Source organism: Penicillium riverlandense (genome assembly GCF_028828495.1).
Source record: "Penicillium riverlandense strain IBT 135883 chromosome Unknown utg000001l_segment0_segment0, whole genome shotgun sequence".
Lineage (NCBI taxonomy): Eukaryota > Fungi > Ascomycota > Eurotiomycetes > Eurotiales > Aspergillaceae > Penicillium > Penicillium riverlandense.
This window is the reverse complement of record NW_026643194.1, coordinates 1,359,392-1,377,714: the sequence shown is the minus strand read 5'-3', so window position 1 is coordinate 1,377,714 and position 18,323 is coordinate 1,359,392. Positions and strand designations below refer to the sequence as shown.

The window sequence follows — 18,323 nt, the reverse complement described above, 5'->3', positions numbered from 1 at the left end:
TAACGGAAATGGATCAAATACTGCATGAACCTCGCTGGCTAGGACATATCCACTTTCAACAAATGAATCGAACTGGGAAACGGAGGGTTGTTTGAAACAAAAGACTGACTTGATTCTCGTATCTCATGGAATACCAAAACTACACATAACTTCGCAATAATAGACAAAATATAGGAATCAGAGTAAAAGACCACAAAACAAAATGACTGTCATCGCGAATAATTCACGCGTCTACTGCCGTCAATCGCGTGTCATCCACATGCTCCACCATCACCTTCGGTTCCTCGCTGGGCTGGATCGGGGCCTCCGCGGCCGGGTAGAAGTCAACCTTTCCTCGTCCCTTGATCACCCCAGTTCGATCCAGGATGGTACGAGCGCGGACATAGGGGTCAAGTGTCCAATAGTTGTCGCGCAGCTGCGCGATCACCTCACTTCGGCAGCTAATCAAAGAATCAACTTGAGGATTTGAGATCCACTCAGAGGTGAGACTGAACAGATCATCGCCAAGCTTCTTCCGGTCCGCAAGAATGGCGTTTCTTGTCTCAGTATCATGTAGCTTGTCATTTTCATGCGGCCTAGGCTCAATGTAGTCATATTCCCAATCCTCGTCACCACCAAGTTCTTTGATAATGTGCTCTCTTGGAATCAGTTGCTCCAAACCCTTAGCACCGCTGAGAAAGTGGACCTTGGCAGCGACGACCGGATCCAGGATGGTACGAATGATTTTCCAGAATCCTGTATTGAGCAGGATAAAGTTAGCTCTAGCACAAAAATCATAGCGAGACAAGTATCGGATTCGGATGGTAGACAGACCAGAGAAGATCCATGGCGCGTTGTAGAAAATTAATGCTCCCAGTGATTCAGGATAGTTCTCTTGGAAATTTTCGATGATGAATTTGATGGGAGGAAAGTCCTGTAAGTCACATGTCAGTTGTTGGATAACATAAGATAAACGCAGGTGCTCGACTTGCCCAATTCGAGAGAGTGAACGAAGTCAAATCAAAGACAATCGTCTAAGTACCCACGAATTAGCCTTTCTGAACAGTTGAATCATACTAAGAGGAAGATTTTTGAGCGCATTGGGCCAATGCCGGACTGAACTAACTATTGTTTCCACAGGAGGAACCAGCATTATACGGACAGTTTCAATGCAATGGACGACGTAGTCGTTCAAGGCCTTTGTTGTCTGTTCATGTGGGTTGTGGAGTCGCACCCGTATGACACAAATGGGGCGGCCGAATTTATCAACACCGTGGAAGTGGCCTTTGCCTGTGCGAAGCTGAAGCACAAAGCTCTCGCCGTTTTTCTTCTCCACGGAGTCCTCTACCTTTCGTGATTGACATAACGCATCCTCTTCGCCTTTTTGAAGGACCTCTTCATCGACGTGGAATTCATTGACTCGCCAGTTGAGGGTTTTGACGAACTTGATCCATGCTTTGGGGACGTTCCATTTCTCTGCACGCAGGTAACGCAGGAGGAGTGCATCAGGCTGATCTTGTTTGAGCATGTTCAGATAGGCTGCGCTGAGCTTGTCGCCATGTAGCTTGGCCAGAAGCGATTGGACCGCTTTGATTTCATTAGAGCCCGCACCCAAGCCTTTGAGAGTGGAAAGCATCTTCGGAGGAATTGCGGACGTTTCGTCTTCCGCCGTGGTTTGCGATCGGCCCACAGTGAAAAATCTTCGATGCGATTTCGCTGTGCTAGCAGAGGCCACCGATGATTTGGCAGCAGCATCAGCGCTGGCGGTACTCGTATCCCATGATTGTAACAGGATCTTCCAGAAATCCCGCAGCTTCTCTTCCTGTGATGCACTGAGGTTTCCAAGAGAGCCGGAAGGGATATCTCTGGTGCCTGCCATGGTGTGTATGTTCCACGATTCAATCGAACTATAATGAAGATAAGAAGTAGAAGATGGGAACTGATCTGTGTTGCCGATGATGCGGGTCTTGAGGAGTTTTAGATCTCGAGTCTCTCGATCCCCTTGGGAAAGCTTTTGAATGGATCATATTTGCTCGTTTTGCCAATCATCAAGACCCTTCTCGAGTCTCTTGAGAGGCGCATCCATGTGATAGTTTTCTGAAGCATAAAATGGCCTCGGTAATATCTGAGATCATTAGGAGATGGAAGAGAGGTAACCGTGGGGTAATCTGCAAGATCAGCAACCTTGCATCTGATAGACAATTAGCGACCAAGACTAACTCGAAAAGGCAGTAATAAACCGGCAAGATGAACCTCAACTTTCCCACTGGAGACAACCCGAGCCGAAGATGGCAATTGGAATGTATTCCGAGGGATCCAGTGCGCCTCCGGAAAAGCAGGTGAGTGATTAACGCCGAGGGCATGTGGGGGAGCCGCACTCGACCAGCATTGCGGTGTGAGGCGTTCAGGGGAGTCTTCCTCTACACAGACGCCGAGTGGCAACCTTATCCACACTAGCGTCTGTGGACAGCCATGTGAGCACGCCTGGATTTTGGCAGATTGGCACCGTTCTATTCCGACTCCATCAGCCACATTGTTTGCAGTTGAGCCATCGGAGCGGGAGAAGACTTTGAGACTGCATGCTGGCGGCAGCCTTCCTTCTGCCCGAGGATGTCCCGGTGGATGCCACGGCGTCATCGTCGAGTGATCCTATTTACTTCATGCCCTGCATATTGAGACGTCGATAACGTAATTCAGAAAGGAGTAACTGACTAGACACTCTTCCGCAACCTTACGCTACGCAATCCAACACTGATCGCTCCCTATCTATCCTTGCTCGAAGATGAACCCTATCCCGCACGCTGACTTGAAAATGACGACGGATCGATCAAGTTCAAAGCACGACGGATAGTTAGGGAAACCTCCTCTCAAACGAACACATTGAATTCGACCGCGATACATACACCCCAGTGGTTTCACCTACGACTCCACAGATCCTATTCGCCGCTACCGTGCACTACAACTAGTCAATTCTCTAAGCAGACGTAGTAATAGCCTTCCTAAACGGGACGCTATGCAATACTATCTTTATGAGGCAACCTCTTAGGTTCGAACAAGGCAATGATCTCTACGAGCTTAAGCAATCGCTCTATAGACTTATCCTATTAGCCGAAATTTGGCCTTACACCCTAACAAGCTATTCCAACGAAGGCTACCTTCCGCGTGTCTCTATACGACGTAGAACTATTCATCTCTACTACGCGACCCTATCTCTACTTGACAACCGACATCTATGATTTCAAAATCGTCGTACAACGTGAAGATGATGCCCACGAAGTAATCAATCCTTTAAAGACTAGATTAGAAATCAAAGACTTAGAGAGAGAGGGGTGAGCCCCGAAGCGGGAAGAAAAAACATTCGAGACCTGCCAGACATTGCCTACCGATCTATATATTTCTCAGATCCAAAATGGCATTTTGGAGGTTACATTGAAGATTTCCCTCTTCTGTTGCCCCCGAAAACGCCACACAATGAACGTCTCCGTGGCGCAATTGGTTAGCGCGTCTGACTGTTAATCAGGAGGTTGGAAGTTCGAGCCTTCCCGGGGACGATCTTTTTGTCCTTCACTGGAAGCAACTCAACTCATTCATCTATTTTTGATCTCATTGAAAAGGGAGAGAAGAAGAAGTGTTAAATTTATTGATTTTGTGTGGGTGGGAAGCTTAAGTTGAGTTTCTCTTGGGTTAACCTTAAATGGGGGCTGTATACTTCAGAAACGTCATTGTTGCATAAGGGCAAACAAACACAAAAATGATATTTATTTTCTATGTCGGGCAATAATTCGTTTCTCTATTCAGGCATACAGCCCTACTATAGTAATCGGCGCATGGCCAGAGAATATGCAAAGATCTAGAGATTTGAGACGAGCGGAGTCGTCACAGGCGCCGCACTCGACGGACACACACAAGCCGACACAGACGTAACCGGCGGCGCCGTGCAGTGCGGACTAACAGTCCAAGGAAGAGAAGACGAAGTAGGTGTACCAGCCACTTTCTCAGCACGAACAAGGACAGGAATAACAGCGCCGGTATTCAGGCTGAAGTCACGGTGCCCCAACACACTAAGGATAGAACCGATCTCACCGGAGTGCGAGGTAACAGAGACAAAGGTGTCTTGCTTAGAGTCGGTAGGAGAGAAGAACACCGACTCCAGAACCTTTCTGCTTCGCTCATTCTGGGCTGCGCTCGTCTCGGCCGTTACCCCGTTCCACAGCTCGTCTTCCTCTGTGAAGCCCCGCTCGATGGGCCAGGATGGGAATAGTTCGTGGATGTAGGTGCGGTTGTGCCGGTGGTCGCAGGTGTGGATGCTGATTCCCTCGCGGAAGAGTTCCTTGATCAGTGGTACGAAGGGCGCGCTTCCGTGGGGCAGATTGAGGCCACTGAATGTGTAGTGGGCGGTTTGGAGGGTGCGTGTGAGCGGGCTGACGTAGTAGCTGTCCGGTGTGTGGATGCGCTGCTCGTTGATTTCCTTTTGCCAGAAGTCGTGGGCGACTAGAGCTTGGCCCACGCCGGCGGTTGTGAGTGCCGCGTCGAACCAGGTGGCTGTACCGTTGCCATCTAGCTCGGCCCAGTAGCACTATGCAAGCCATGTCAGTTGTTGCCATGCGGCTGCGGAGATGTGGAGAGAATGAAACTAGCTTACATTCCATGCAGGAGTTCCGTAGTAGTCCTCCGCGGCATTATGCCACCCCTCTCCGTGGCGCCCAAGGAAGAGAACCTTATACTCAACGTCCCGAGATGACTCCTTGTTGAGAGTGAGGACCTGGTTGTAGAAGCGCTCCCATTGAGTTTTAGCGTGAGGGTTGTGAATGTCTCTGTCCGCCGGATATGTCCGGTTAATGAGCCCAAAGTTCACGGCGGTCTACACCTCCCAGGTTAGCCATAAAACCCTATTCAATGAACCGGGAGTGCTTACATAGTCAAAGGTAGAGGCATCCGTGGAGCTCTCATCCTGCAGGAAATAACCTTTTACCGTCGTGTACTCGATGGAAGCGGCGTGGGCTGACGCAGCAAGGCCCACCAGGGCGGGACCGAAGATGGCTGATAGCTTCATCGGGGGGACGTGACCTAGGCCAAGGAATACCGGAGAAAGCGGGTTTCAGAGAGTTTCGGACAGACTCCGTTTTGACAGTAGAGTTTCTCGGCGCGGAAATGAGTCGATCGGTACGGAGTCGGCGTCCTTTATATCTGCGTGTCATGGAGAAGAAATAATCAGCCGACCAAGCATTCTGTCTCCGCAATGGAATCGTGAAGAGAAGGCCCGAGACCCTATGGTAACATACACGTGGGGGCCCACTAGGCTGTTCCGGGTAAACAATCGAAATCGAGTGCTCGCCGTGACGAGGCAGTTGCGCACTTGCTGATCGTCATTTTATCGGCACCTGTGGGGGGTTTTCCAAACGGAGTTTTTGCCGATCGGGGAAATATTGAAGCGGAATTTAAACCATCAGCCCCTTTTTGGGTATGTATTATTATTGAAATATGAGACCAGAAAATTTGTGTGCAGAACAAGTATAGGTACGTGACAAGGTTCTCAAGCCGTATGTATCAAACGCTGCCAAACCCAAATCCCATCCAAAAGCCGAACCGATTCCAAAGAATGAACTGTGAAGGAAAATAAAGAGTCTTGAGCAGCTTTTGGGTGCTCACCAGAATTAAAAGAGTAAGTCGTATATCGGACACCAAAAAAAAAAGAAAACAGCCCAGGCCAATAAACATAATGCAAAAAAGAAAAGATATGCTCCGAATATGTAAAGAAAACCGCGGTGAGACCACCCCAAGTAGAGAAACAAGAAAGGAAAATATGTAGACGACATATCAAAATCCACAAAGTTGGAATCCCGGCGTGGGGTCAAAAGTTGGAAATGAGGCACCCGTAATTGGAAGAAAGGGCGCGAGGGAACGAAGAAAATGCATAGCAGTTCATCCCAAACAAAAAAAGAGCAGGAAAAAGCAAATCGCAGCACATATCTCATACAGGATCCGTAGAGTTGATCAAGCAGCTCTCATGCAGGGTAGCTGTGGGGGGTCGCGTTGTTCGCAAACGTATAGGCTTTCGGTTTCTGAGTCCCCGGCAGCTGGTGGGCCATGTAGTGATGAGCATCCCGATGCTCCGGAATTTCATGAGGCATCATGAACTCAGCCCGTTTCCTATCCGTAGAGCCCGGCATATCAGTGTCTTCAACCGAGTAGATCAACGACGGTGAGCCTGACACTGGCTCGATCCCAAACGAGTGGCCCGTGTGCTCAATCGCCGAGTCATACCCCATTGGCGAAACATGGCTCGACTGTGGTACTTGAAGACCAGCAGGGAAATCGGGAGAGGCGAGCGAAGGGGCATCCGTCCAGCTTCGTGCGGACATGGGAACCGGGTCACAGGCGGCGGCGTATTCCGGGAAGTTAGTCACATGGGCCGGAGCAGACATCGGAGGCGCAATGTTTTGGTACTGGAAGTGCGAGTACAGGTCCATCGGTGTAGTGGGAGGCGAGGCGATGTTCACTTGCATGGGCTGCGAGGTAGGGAAGAATTGCGTGGCTGAATGGGCCGACAAGCAGTAGTTGCTGTCCGTAGGCGAGTTTGGCATGAAGTGCTGCAGATCCTGCGGTGTCAAAGGGGTTGGAGGAGCCAAGGTAGTAGACGAAACCGACGGCCGCAGCATTTCAGCTTTGGTAGACTTCATGGTCCCGGACTCGGAGAAAGTCGAAAAGTTGAGAGGCGAACGCTGAGCAGCGGACACCTTCCTCACGCCAGCGTACCGAGAATTGAGACTCTGGGTTGACTTGGACTGCCGCACTGAGTGACCGGCGCCAGAGCTCGGCTTGCGATTCGTTGGTGAGAGCGACGACATGGAGGTCGAGGGAGCCAGCGTGCGGGCCCCGGAAGTTCCAATAGCAGCAGGCCGTGGGCGCTTTCGCCGGGCAGCGAGGTCAAGTTCCTTGGCGGGCTCCCTCCACGACGCTCCTCCAGCCCGGGGCAGAGATTGCGACAACCCGGGTTGACCAGGAGTACAGATTCCAATGCCCTCCAAAGAGTTTGACATCGTATCGGACTCACGCCTGGTGACTGAGATACCGGGAGCCTGCATGGGCATAGAGTAAGTGCTGTAGGCAATCCCGATCTCGGATCCTGCGTTCGCGCCATCCCATTCCCCAGCCTGATGATAGTGAGCACCCGCAAACGCGTCCTGGTTCCGATGCGAGCCGGATATGTCATGCAATGGCTGACTGGTCGTTGTGAATGAAGTCGCCTCCGAGGTATTATAGCCGATGGTTTCGTCGGGGCTGCTAGTCGCACCCCACGACGTAGGCTCCTCCTTCGCGTCCCAATCTGGGAAGGCAGCACTGAGAACAGCGTGTCCGCTGTGATCACGACCATGGCTGCTGTTGGGAGCCTTGGGCGGTGCCATGGTGGTAGGAGACATGTCACCTTCCTCGTCCTCCGTCGATCCCTTCTTGGCGCGGGAGTCCTTGCCTCTGAATCGATCGCGGGCTGCAACAGCAGCATTGAGAGCTCTCTGCAGAGAAGCAAAAGTTGCCTCGCGGGCCGTCTCACTCTTTGTCTTGTGGTGCTTGGAGGCGGATTTGAGAGACTTGGTGGGGCTCTTTGAAGGACCTTCGGAGGTGGATGCCTCCGGTGCCTTCTTGACAGGGGAAGATTTCTCAGGTTCTTCCTTGGACTTGGTGCCCGACTGCCGGGACTCGGAGAGCTGGTCCAAGGTCTCGGACTTTTGGCGAGCAGCTTCTTCCGCTTCGGCCTTGGCTTTCTGCATCTTCTCAAACTCCTCCTGGCGTTTCTGCTGCTTGGCCTTTGCACGTCGATTCTGGAACCAGTTCTATGAAATAGGAATTAGTTTATAATTTTACTAAAAAAAGGGTCAGCGTAACTCACTGCAACGCGAGGCAGGCTCAAGTTCGTCTGAGCCGCCAATTGGCGCTTGACGTTGCTGCTTGGCTTCGGGTGGGCTTGGAACTGGGCCTCCAGCGTCTCGACCTGCTCTTTGGTCAAGCGAGGCCGGGACAGGTTTTCTGCGTATTCCTCGTAGTCCATGATCGGCTGGTGGTAGTAGTCCATCATGTCCATTGGCGGGTGCGGATACATGTACCCGTCGATGGGATGCATCATGGCAGGAGGCACCATGGAGGGATCGTACGCGATGGGCTGGTCCATCGGGATGCCCGCATGGCCGGCATAGTTCCACGAAGGGTGGATATAGCTCATGGTTAGGTGTGGAGTGAGCGGGAGGGAGGGAGTGGTGGAGCGATGAGAGAGCGAAGTGAGAGCTGCACGGGAACGTCGCAGCTTCGAGGGTCGAGGTCTATATCATCGAGGGGGGGTGTGATAGAAGTGATCGACCGACTGGTGGCGATGGGGGAGAGCCGGAGGGACCCTTGGAGGCAGTTGAAAGTGCAAGAAAAAGGAATGAGTGAACGATGTCGCAGGGTCTGGTTGGTAAAGGAGAGAATGGTGGTTTGGGGAGGGGAAGGTATCAAAGGAGTGGACGTTCCAGATGAACAGGAACTAAACAAAAAAAAGAAAAGAAAGACAAGGAGCGTCAAGAAGGCGAAAAAAACAAAAGGGTGTGTTGTGTGTGTTTGGGGGTGAAAGAGAGAAGAGAGTCCAGAGGATCGAGAGTCGACGGAGTGATTGGGGGGGGTGGAAACACGGGGACGGGCTGGGCTGGTACGGGACGGTAACCGCAACTAGGGGCGGGCGGGCTGATTGGGCGGCCCTGAGCGGGTACTCTGGATGAAACCTGGTTGGGGCCAGATGTTTACCCTGCACTAACTATGCCGATATGCATAGGAGTGTATTTTTTTTTCTTCAGGGAAAAATGATGGCTAAATGGTATATGAATGATCTCCACCGTCGGTATTACTGTATTTTCACGGTGTACACAAGCCAGGCCGCCACCCCCTAGAGTGAAAAAAGGTAAACAAACGAGATCCAGGCCGATGATCCCGCGGTCACAAAATTACAGGGCAGTTCCTGCATTAGCGCCATGTCTGAGCCCAGGAGTGTTACCACGGCCAAGTTCCGTGCCATAATCAGCGCAGAAGTACGAGATACTAAGATACCCGATCTCCAGAGCGCTGGGTCAGACGATCGCGATTCCCAAGATCCCAAATGGATCAAAAGGGATCGTCGACAGTGGTGACGATATGCTCGAGACTTTTCTGGCCCCCCTCCCCGTGTTGGGCAGCGTGGCACTCGGCCAAGACCGGCTAAACATCAATAGTGCACCGATCCTGTCGATCTTTGCCCGGGGATCTGCCGAGCTTTTTTTCTCAGTGACACAATCGCCTTCCCGGGTGGCCGGTTAGCCCTGGTTCGGATAGAGATCTCCATGCAAGTATATCACGAGGGGTACGCAGGGCGATCACTGTGATTGGGATGTAGCGGAGAGACGTGGAGCTACATACACTGTCAATCGTTGAGAATCATGGGCGGGGGGATATTGGCTTTCTCTCTGATTGACGCGTTGACAGTAAACGTCCCAGGGCCCAGTCGATCACGGGACCATCTCCTTCCTTGCCCAAGTACAATGTATGAGGATCAGCCCCAAAGGCCCTCCAACGCTCCAGTAACCCCGAGGAACTCGAGTTACACTTGCAGCGGGGGATGATTGCGAACAGGGATGATCCCTCCTCGTCTTTCCCGGAGAAATCATCCGAGAAACCCGCTCTCTACAGACATCCCCGAATTGTAATGGTTCATGATTCACCCCTCAGTCTGAAGACAGAACCATTGGCGCTTATCTGGAAAACCTTGTCTCCCGTTCGCGGCAGCCATGGGGTGCCCAGCTGCCGTCCGCTCGCGCTTCTTCACGTGCAGAAAAAAGAAGAAGCTCAGGGGCGGCCAGATCGAGAATCCCCGAGCTGCCGCGCACACCCTACGTACTAGTTGGCCCCATCCTAGGCCTTTCTCGTCCCATAGCCGGCCCCCATTGATGGAATTTGCAGGAAACACCAGAACACGACATGCCTCGGGCAGATAGTTAAGATTCCCCCCGCTCTTTCCACTGGAGTCGATCTGCGCAGCGCGTGAATGCCGCACGGATCGCTGGCGCCCCATCTAACTATTGGGCATCTGGCGTGAACCGTTGTGTCGGGGAAGAATCTCAAATACCCAGAGCCCGGACGGATGGGACAAGACGAAGGATTCCGGAGCAATTCGTTGGCGGATGCACTGATCGACCGGGACGGTGTGACAGCAGCCAGCACCACTCGAGCCAGCACAATACAGTACTAGGTCGGGGACTACTGAGCAAAGGATCTTCGGATCGGGGCGCCCGTCCCTGTGTCCTGTGCAACCAATCCTGTGGTCCCCGCTTAATGCATCCTGCTTTAGGTCTTTCGTTGCGGGATGCCTGGAATTCCAGCCTGGGCCCGTATAGTTAGTGACCTCTCCTGCAAGTGTCGGCACTCGGGGCTTCTCGGTGACAATAATGTCCCTGCCAAGTAGGCAGGAGGGTCCGATCTCCAATGTGACATGTCTGATCGACCCGATGCCTCCGATCCCTTGTGTGGCTTACCTGGATCAGGAAAAAGAAAATAACAAAAACAATCTGTGGCGGTGCGCGAGTTCTCCTCCTTCACACCAGTAACTATCTGATGGATGCACGTATTTGTCACAGTGGATGTGTGTGATGGTCACAGGGATCCCTTCAGCCACAGGCGCCCACCGGGCTTAGGGCTAAGACTTCGATTTCATGGTCCGGATCGGAATCCTCGAAGTACGTGATACTCGTTCATCACATCTCTGTCTGTACTTAGTACACAAATCATTCTGTACAATATACAGTCAGTCCAGGGCGTGAGAACGCAGGATACCAGCTCGAGGCAAGTACTATTGTGATAGTCAGGAGTATGCATTGGTGTACAGAAGCAGCAGCAGCCCCTCGACCCGTGCGCCGCATGCAACCTGACCTCTCTCTTTTCTCCCTTGCATCCACGTTTTGCAAAAAAACCTGGAAACCATACGTACTCGGGTACCCAAGGTACATACATGCAGTACAAAGAAACAGCTTTTTCCCCCTTCTCGAGCTCTGCATAACAATGCTTATTGTTGCCCGGGCAAAAACCGCTTCGACGCATCTGAGGACTGTTGTTGAGTATGAACAGCGGTTCCCAGGGCAGCTGAGGCGCCACTCACGTCGAGGGTCGGAGGAGGCGCCCGCTGCTGAAGGTTCAGCCGCGTTGGAGATCCAGGCGAAGAAATTAAATTGGACTGGGAGCTGTGGTCACACATCACCCTGCAGACAACATGCTCGAGTCACTGCTGGATGACAGAGGAGAGATCAGAAACAAGTGCTGTGCAAAATTAAATGATCCATAGCGTTTCAATATATGTAGTCTAGATGAACCGAAAAATATACAGTGCACATGAACCATCTGAAACACCGGGGTCCCCTCTTTATAGTCATGAATTCTAGTCCAGCGCATTCACCTGAATTGGTGCACACCTTAACCTATTGATAGGCATTCTTGATCTCAAGCTGGACGCGCCCATCCTCAACGCTCTTGACGGAAATGCTGCGCAGGTCCTCGACGATCCAGTCGGCACCGGCAACCTGGAGCTGCTCCAGCGAGTGGGTCGTAGTGAGCGCAATGACCTTGAATCCGGCTGCCTTGCCGGCCTTGATCCCCGAAGGCGCATCTTCCAGCACCACAATCGACGAAGAGTGCTCGAGGCCCAGCTTCTTCCGGCCCAGCAGGTAACAGCGCGGGTCTGGCTTGCCCAGCTCCACATCTTCCGCCACCACCAGCATCTTTGGATGTGTCAGGCCCAGCACTTCCAGCCAGCCGTCAATCAGCGCGCGCGTGCCGGATGTAACGACGCCCCAACGCGCGCCTGAGCTCTCCAGTGCGTCGAGTAGATCCCGGCCGCCGGGAATCTCACGGGCGTCGGAGCCATATTCTTTCGGGATTCGGCCTTCAATGAAGTTGACATCTGGTGGAAGGGGTCATGTTAAATCTATTTCAGTGAGGTATATCATAGTAGTATACTCACATTCCCAATTGGCCTTGCTGGGGTCGTATAGTTGCATGGTGTCAATGCTTCGTCGGCCATGCGAGGTGGCTAAAATAGTCTCTGGGTCGACACCCAGCTCACTAGCAATTCTGATCGAGATAAATAATGAGAAACGCTGCGATATCGGGATTGGCATCGTTGGGACACACTTACAGGTGCCAATGCTTGATAATTGCTGTTCGAAGCACGGCAGTCAGCTCCGATTCCATTGCGACTGGGGGAGAGGTGTGCACCATCGGTCGAGTCCACAATTGTTCCATCAAAGTCGGACAGCACGCCGTCAAACGAGTAAACCTGCGGTGGCGCGGAGAAAGTGCCTGTGGCGGACGGAGACATGGCGGGGGCGGGGGTGAGGGGAGATGCGCTGCGGGCGAGGTGATGTTCCGAGAGGAAGTGGGATAGGTATAGGCTGAGAAGCAAAATAGCGAATGAATATACGTAGGGCGGTAGAGACTGAACCCAGATCCTGGCAAGAAATCAAAAAAAAGAGGAAAGAAAGAAGGAACATTGAAGTAATTATCGGACTGACCTGAATCGAGTAGATCACCCGACCGGAGATCGGCAAAACTATTGTTCCGCTTATCGCACTTTTTTTTTCCCGATTTTGTTGCTTTCTTGTCTTGGCTTCACGTTGTGTTTTCACATCAGAGGGTGCCACCATGGTCAAGATAGGTATGAGTTTTGGTTGTCTACCATGCGATTGGACATGGAGAATCTAACCCAGGTCAACAGGCAAGCACTCCAAGCGGACGCCCGTCCGTTTACGGCACAAGATTCAGAAGTCGTCGGTGGCTAAGCAGAAGAAAGAGCGGAAGCTGGCTAAGAAGGTATTTATTTCCTGCCGTGGGCCTGTTACCGCAGATTCTGACTGACACCCCCTGTCATAGAACCCAGAATGGCGGTCCAAGATCAAGAAGGACCCCGGCATTCCCAACCTCTTCCCCTTCAAGGACAAGCTTCTGCATGAGATCGAAGAGAAGAAACGCCTGAAGTCAGAGGAACAGCAGCGGATTCGGGAGGAGGCTCGCGCTCGTCGCAGCCAGACCCAGCCAGACGCAAATGGCAATCAGGCAGCGGACCTGATGGCCGAGGACGACGATTTTGTCGACGACATGGATGCAGACGACTCTAACCCGATGGCTGCTCTCCTTGCCTCGGCACGGGCCCGGGCTACCGAGTATGATGACGAGCATGAGGATGAGGAGGATGACGAGGACATGGATGAGGACGAGGAGGATGAAGATGAAATGGACGAAGACGACGAAGAAGGTGGCGCGGCGCTGTCTGCACCCGATCTGATCTCTGCGGAGTCTTTCACCAAGGAGGGGTCCCGGCGTGCTTTCGACAAGGTGTTCAAGCAGGTCGTCGAGTCCGCTGACGTCGTGTTGTATGTGCTCGACGCCCGCGATCCCGAGGGCACCCGGTCGAAGGAGGTGGAGCGCGAGATCATGGCCGCGGACGGCGGATCCAAGCGTTTGATCCTCATCCTGAACAAGATCGATTTGGTTCCGCCACCCGTGCTGAAAGGATGGCTGCTGCACCTGCGGCGATCGTTCCCCACGCTTCCGCTGAAGGCGTCCAACGGCTCCGCCAACGCACACAGCTTCGACCACAAGCAATTAACGGTCAAGGGCACCTCCGAGACGCTCTTCCGGGCGCTCAAGTCCTACGCCCACAGCAAGCAGCTCAAGCGGTCCATCTCCGTCGGCATCATCGGGTACCCGAATGTCGGCAAGTCGTCTGTGATCAATGCGCTCACTGCACGTCTCAACAAGGGCTCGAGCAACGCCTGTCCGACTGGTGCTGAGGCCGGCGTGACCACCAGTCTGCGTTCGGTCAAGCTCGACAATAAGCTTAAGCTGATCGACTCGCCGGGAATTGTGTTCCCCAGCGCTGGCGAGAAAGCCAGCAAGAAGTCCAAGAAGCAAGACGAGCAAGCACGCCTCGTGCTGCTCAATGCAATCCCGCCCAAGCAGATCGAGGACCCGATTCCGGCCGTCAATCTTCTGATCAAGCGGTTGTCCTCGTCGGAGCACCTGATCGCCAAGATGCTGGAAGTGTATGGCATCCCGCCTCTTTTCCCATCCAATGGTGACAAGACCACCGACTTCCTGATCCAGGTGGCTCGCAAGCGCGGACGTCTGGGGAAGGGTGGTGTTCCCAATGTAGAGAGTGCAGCCATGACCGTCATCAACGACTGGCGGGATGGCCGCATCCAGGGCTGGGCCAATGCCCCCGTGCTCCCTGTGATCTCCTCGACCGATGCCGCTGCGGCGACGAACGCTGAACCGGGCGTTGATACCGTACAAGTGGTCAACGAGTGGGCCAAGGAGTTCAAGATTGAGGGCCTTTGGGGTAATGGCGAGGGCGAGGACGAGGAGATGGCCGAGTAGACCTGTCATTGTTTTTATTTACGGATACCAAAAGTAGGCGTTTTGGCAAAATCCAGCATTTATTATCATTGAATCCTGCAATCGTGAATAAAAAGCCTTGTTGAACATAGTCCGCTCCAGAGTTACTGCGTGGGCCATAGTATGTCGTACTCGCTCCACCGATCCTCTTCCGCCCGCCCTCGCGTCGCGTTCCTCTTCTTCCTTCCCTCCCACCACCACCCTCCCAAGTATACACCCCATTCTTGCGACCTCCCCTCTGGGTTCCCGCGGATGCGAATGATATTTTAGCCTCCCCTCCCAACTCACCACCCGGACAGACCGCCAAAATGCCACCGCGCAAGTCCACCTCATCGGTCACACCCGCTGACCCGGACGAGTCAACGCAGTTGTCCCCAACGCAACACCCCGAAAAGAACATCACGGCAACGGAGCAGCAGCTCAAGGCGCGCGCGGAGCTAGGTGTCAGCGTCGAGGTACACCATACGCCCTCACTCACCCCACCTTCGAGGGATATCACTAACTCCGTTCGTTCACAGGACTACCTCCTGCCGCGCTCGCTGACGATACGACTGGCTAAAGCGGCGTTGCCGCCGAATACGACTATCCAGAAGGATGCCGTGCTGGCTATTCAGAAGGCAGCGACGGTGTTTGTGTCGTATCTCTCGTCTCAGTAAGGACTACCTTTTTCCATCATTCTTACCTTTTTCCATCATTCTTTACGCTCATTCCCTATCCCGGAAGACCATTCTTGTCCTACAATACCCTTCCCTTGAATGAATTGTTTATTTAAACACCTACTTGAAGAATACTCGCTAACACCAAGAAAAGTGCCAACGAATCAACCCTCAAACGCACCGTCGCACCGGCTGACGTGCTAGCCGCGCTCTCGGAGCTAGAATTCGACTCCTTCCGCCCGCGCCTCGAGCAGGAACTCGAAGCGTACACGCAGAGCAAAGCCGACAAGCGGAAGCCGAAGAAAGCCGAAGGAGAAGAAGGGCCAGCCGAACCGGCTGCGACTTCTACTGAGACTGGCGCTGCGGGGGCTGCGCTTGTTGGAGATGACGGCGACGTGGAGATGGAGGATAACCCTGCTAAGCGGGTGAAGAGGGATGAAGGGGGTGTTGTTGCGGGACAGGATGTTGATGAGGATGAGACCCAGGAGGAGGAATTAGAGGATGAGGATGATGAGGAGGAGGAAGAGGAAGAGCACGAGGATGAGGAGGATGATGAAGGGGAGGAGCAGGCTGAGGGACGTGGACATGAGAATGATATCGACCACGTCGAGGATCTAGATCGGGATCCGCGCCAGCGTGGGATGATGGATCCTGATGCTGATGAGACGGATGAAGATGACGGGCCGGCGAGCCAGTTGCGCGATAATATGGGATTGGGATAATTGTATCTGTCTGGCTTGTTTGGATGATTGATTGGATTGCCGTTTCTGTATAATATACCTCATCTCATTCACGAATGGATTCATGTTGCACTTGCACTACATTTGACCTGATATACGAGACGAGACGATTCTCAAAAAGAAATTATAAGTAACCAAAGACGTAAAATTAAAGGATACTGTCATAGATGCAGATGCTCCATGGGACCATTCCCACGCCATGAGAAATGTAAAGAAACACAAAAGACTCCCTGAAAACCCACACCTGCCAAACACCAACCCATGCAACAAAACAACCGTGGTCTATCGTTGGCATCTTTCAAACCAGTGACTGCGACATTGCCATAGAAGAAAGAAACACAACCCGACAGAAACCAAAGAAAGCAAGAAACGCCATCATGGCTTTGGAACAGCCACTATGCATGCCCATGATAATACCCACTTGACAGAAAAATGAACAAGAATTAAGAACATGTTGCTGTCTACAACACTTCGGATGGAGTTGTGTCGGGCGTGATAATAGCTGGCTTTGAGACCAGGCCAGGGAACATAAGGCCATTCATGCGCGCAGCACCAATCGGGACAGGATGCATTGGTTTGCCGTCGATCTTGAGCTTGCTGGTCGTGCCCGAGGTCTTGGAAGACTTGCTGACCTTGGTGAAGGAAGTGATCTTGGCTGTGGTGGCCCCCTTGGCCGTCTTGGGGACAGCTTTGGATACCTTGGAGGGCTGCGGTTTCCGAGCGGGTTTCTTGGAGGCGGCCGCAGTAGTAGCAGCCTTCTTGCGACCACCCTTGGCGGGGCCGGTGGTCTTGTTGGCCTTGAGGACATCGTTGAGATTGCGGCCGCGGCTGGCTGGGTTCGTCAGCTTGCCTATAGGCTTCTCGTCGTTGCTGGACGAGGGTGTGAATAAACCGGTGTCGGCACGGGGCTGCTTGGTGGGTGTCTTGCTGACCACCACGGAGACCGCATTGCGTGCCTTGTGAACCTCGACGTCGGACGACGAGCACTCCTCGTGCAGGCGACGCTTGGCCGGGATGACGGGCTCGGGTGAGGACTCGAGGCATGGCGTTGAGTCGTCCCACTGCTTCAGATTGACCATACGTGCCACCTGGTCACAGGATCCCTGAACGATGAGGTCGAAGCAATTCTCGAATTCCTTGCCGTTGGGCGGTTCGTTGTTGATCCACATAGTGACGCCGTCCTTGCGACTGCGGATAACGGTGCACAGGCTCTTGACCAGTCGGCGCACTCCGGGAATCTTCAAGCTGGTGCCAGCGACAATCAACACGCGGGGACGCGACTTGATGTCAGCGTTCATGACGGATGTGATGGCTTCCTCGTCCGGGTTGTGTTCGTTGTACAAGACAATGCGGGGCCGCATGCGTCCAACGCCATGGCTGCGCTGGCCGGTTTTTTCACGGAAATCGTTCTTCACCGAGCACTCGGAGCAGGCGGGCGCATCTGGTTGGTTGAACATGTCGCGGTCAAAGTCGCACAGGTAGCGACATTTCTGGCATACCATCTTCTCGAGGCTGCCATGCAACTGGATGGTGACGGGCCAGCGGCCCTTGACGTTCAACGGGACCTCGGTGGCCAGCGGCGGCATCGAGGTCTCGATGCCATCAATGTTCTGGGTATACAGGCGCTTCAGACGGGACTCCTGGCCGAGCCGGGCCAGCATGTGGTGGAAAGCGGTCGGGTCGGTCTTTTCAGCATCTTCGGACAGCGACCGCACCATTTCGTGGAAGGACGCGGTCAAAGCGTCATCCTGGTAGACGGCCGCATCGAAAAGAAGCTTACCCGAGGCCTTGAGGTTGTGCTTTTGTTGTAATGATTTGAACAACCCATCAGTGGAGCGGAAATCCGGGACTAGAACGGGGTTGTGAGCGGGAGTGACGGGAAACGCGAAACGAAAAACTTACTACCCGCCGAGGTGGAGATACCGGCGCCTGCAATGGCGACAATGTCCTTTTGGTGGCGTAGGGTTTTGACCAGCAGGTTTAGTTGGTCGTATTGATCCTCGTCAACATTGTCCTGGGACAGGTTGAGATACTGCGTGGTGCGCTCCCTGGGCAAGGGGTTCTTGCGACGCCTCTTCTTTGCCGGGCGAGGGTCTTGGCCACGCGAAGCAAAATCATCCCCTTCCTGGGATGACGGAGTCAAGTACCGCTCTGAGGGGGGCGGCGACGAGGGCACGGAGCTCAGGTCGGAGATGTCGGAGAGATCGAACTCCATGGTGTGTAGTTAGGAAGAATGGTGGATGAGATGGTCATAGAATTGGGGACCAGGACGTGTGGTCCGCCAGGGGTGAAACACGTCGCGCCGGTTTTCTTTTACGGAAGCTCACTGTCGGGGAACAATAGCCAGAGGAATCATGAAGGAAGGACCGGTACGGAAAGCCCCAATGACCCGAGCACACGAGGAAAGAAAGAGGGAGGCGGGATGGTGGGTTGTGGTAGAAGGGAGAAGGAAGAAGGAGAGGTGCAGGAGACACGATGAGGTCAGCGGGAGCTTATAGGGAAGAAA

General features: G+C 53.3%; 7 protein-coding genes across 7 annotated transcripts; 2 read left to right on the top strand and 5 right to left on the bottom strand.

The window, feature by feature from the left end:
- Positions 1–223: 223 nt before the first annotated feature.
- N7474_000569 (CRAL-TRIO domain-containing protein) lies at positions 224–1,858 on the bottom strand (the record flags this gene model as incomplete). The annotated part of the gene is made up of 2 exons (XM_057191984.1): positions 224–913; positions 1,106–1,858. The coding sequence occupies 2 exons, from the start codon at positions 1,856–1,858 to the stop codon at positions 224–226; spliced, it is 1,443 nt and encodes a 480-aa protein (XP_057056937.1).
- A 1,971-nt stretch (positions 1,859–3,829) lies between these two features.
- On the bottom strand, positions 3,830–5,032 carry N7474_000568 (phosphoglycerate mutase family protein; the record flags this gene model as incomplete). Its single annotated transcript, XM_057191983.1, has 3 exons — positions 3,830–4,555; positions 4,622–4,840; positions 4,895–5,032. The coding sequence occupies 3 exons, from the start codon at positions 5,030–5,032 to the stop codon at positions 3,830–3,832; spliced, it is 1,083 nt and encodes a 360-aa protein (XP_057056936.1).
- A 952-nt stretch (positions 5,033–5,984) lies between these two features.
- On the bottom strand, positions 5,985–8,197 carry N7474_000567 (homeobox domain-containing protein; the record flags this gene model as incomplete). The annotated part of the gene is made up of 2 exons (XM_057191982.1): positions 5,985–7,811; positions 7,868–8,197. 2 exons carry the CDS (start codon positions 8,195–8,197, stop codon positions 5,985–5,987), a joined length of 2,157 nt encoding a protein of 718 aa, XP_057056935.1.
- Positions 8,198–11,447: 3,250 nt separating this feature from the next.
- On the bottom strand, positions 11,448–12,346 carry N7474_000566 (HAD family hydrolase; the record flags this gene model as incomplete). The annotated part of the gene is made up of 3 exons (XM_057191981.1): positions 11,448–11,929; positions 11,990–12,125; positions 12,164–12,346. The coding sequence occupies 3 exons, from the start codon at positions 12,344–12,346 to the stop codon at positions 11,448–11,450; spliced, it is 801 nt and encodes a 266-aa protein (XP_057056934.1).
- Positions 12,347–12,669: 323 nt separating this feature from the next.
- N7474_000565 (GNL3/Grn1 family GTP-binding protein) lies at positions 12,670–14,403 on the top strand (the record flags this gene model as incomplete). Its single annotated transcript, XM_057191980.1, has 3 exons — positions 12,670–12,682; positions 12,743–12,837; positions 12,898–14,403. 3 exons carry the CDS (start codon positions 12,670–12,672, stop codon positions 14,401–14,403), a joined length of 1,614 nt encoding a protein of 537 aa, XP_057056933.1.
- A 326-nt stretch (positions 14,404–14,729) lies between these two features.
- Positions 14,730–15,799, top strand: cbfA (uncharacterized protein; the record flags this gene model as incomplete). Its single annotated transcript, XM_057191979.1, has 3 exons — positions 14,730–14,876; positions 14,940–15,073; positions 15,232–15,799. The coding sequence occupies 3 exons, from the start codon at positions 14,730–14,732 to the stop codon at positions 15,797–15,799; spliced, it is 849 nt and encodes a 282-aa protein (XP_057056932.1).
- A 479-nt stretch (positions 15,800–16,278) lies between these two features.
- N7474_000563 (putative SIR2 family histone deacetylase (Hst4)) lies at positions 16,279–18,032 on the bottom strand (the record flags this gene model as incomplete). Its single annotated transcript, XM_057191978.1, has 2 exons — positions 16,279–17,666; positions 17,720–18,032. The coding sequence occupies 2 exons, from the start codon at positions 18,030–18,032 to the stop codon at positions 16,279–16,281; spliced, it is 1,701 nt and encodes a 566-aa protein (XP_057056931.1).
- Positions 18,033–18,323: the final 291 nt, after the last annotated feature.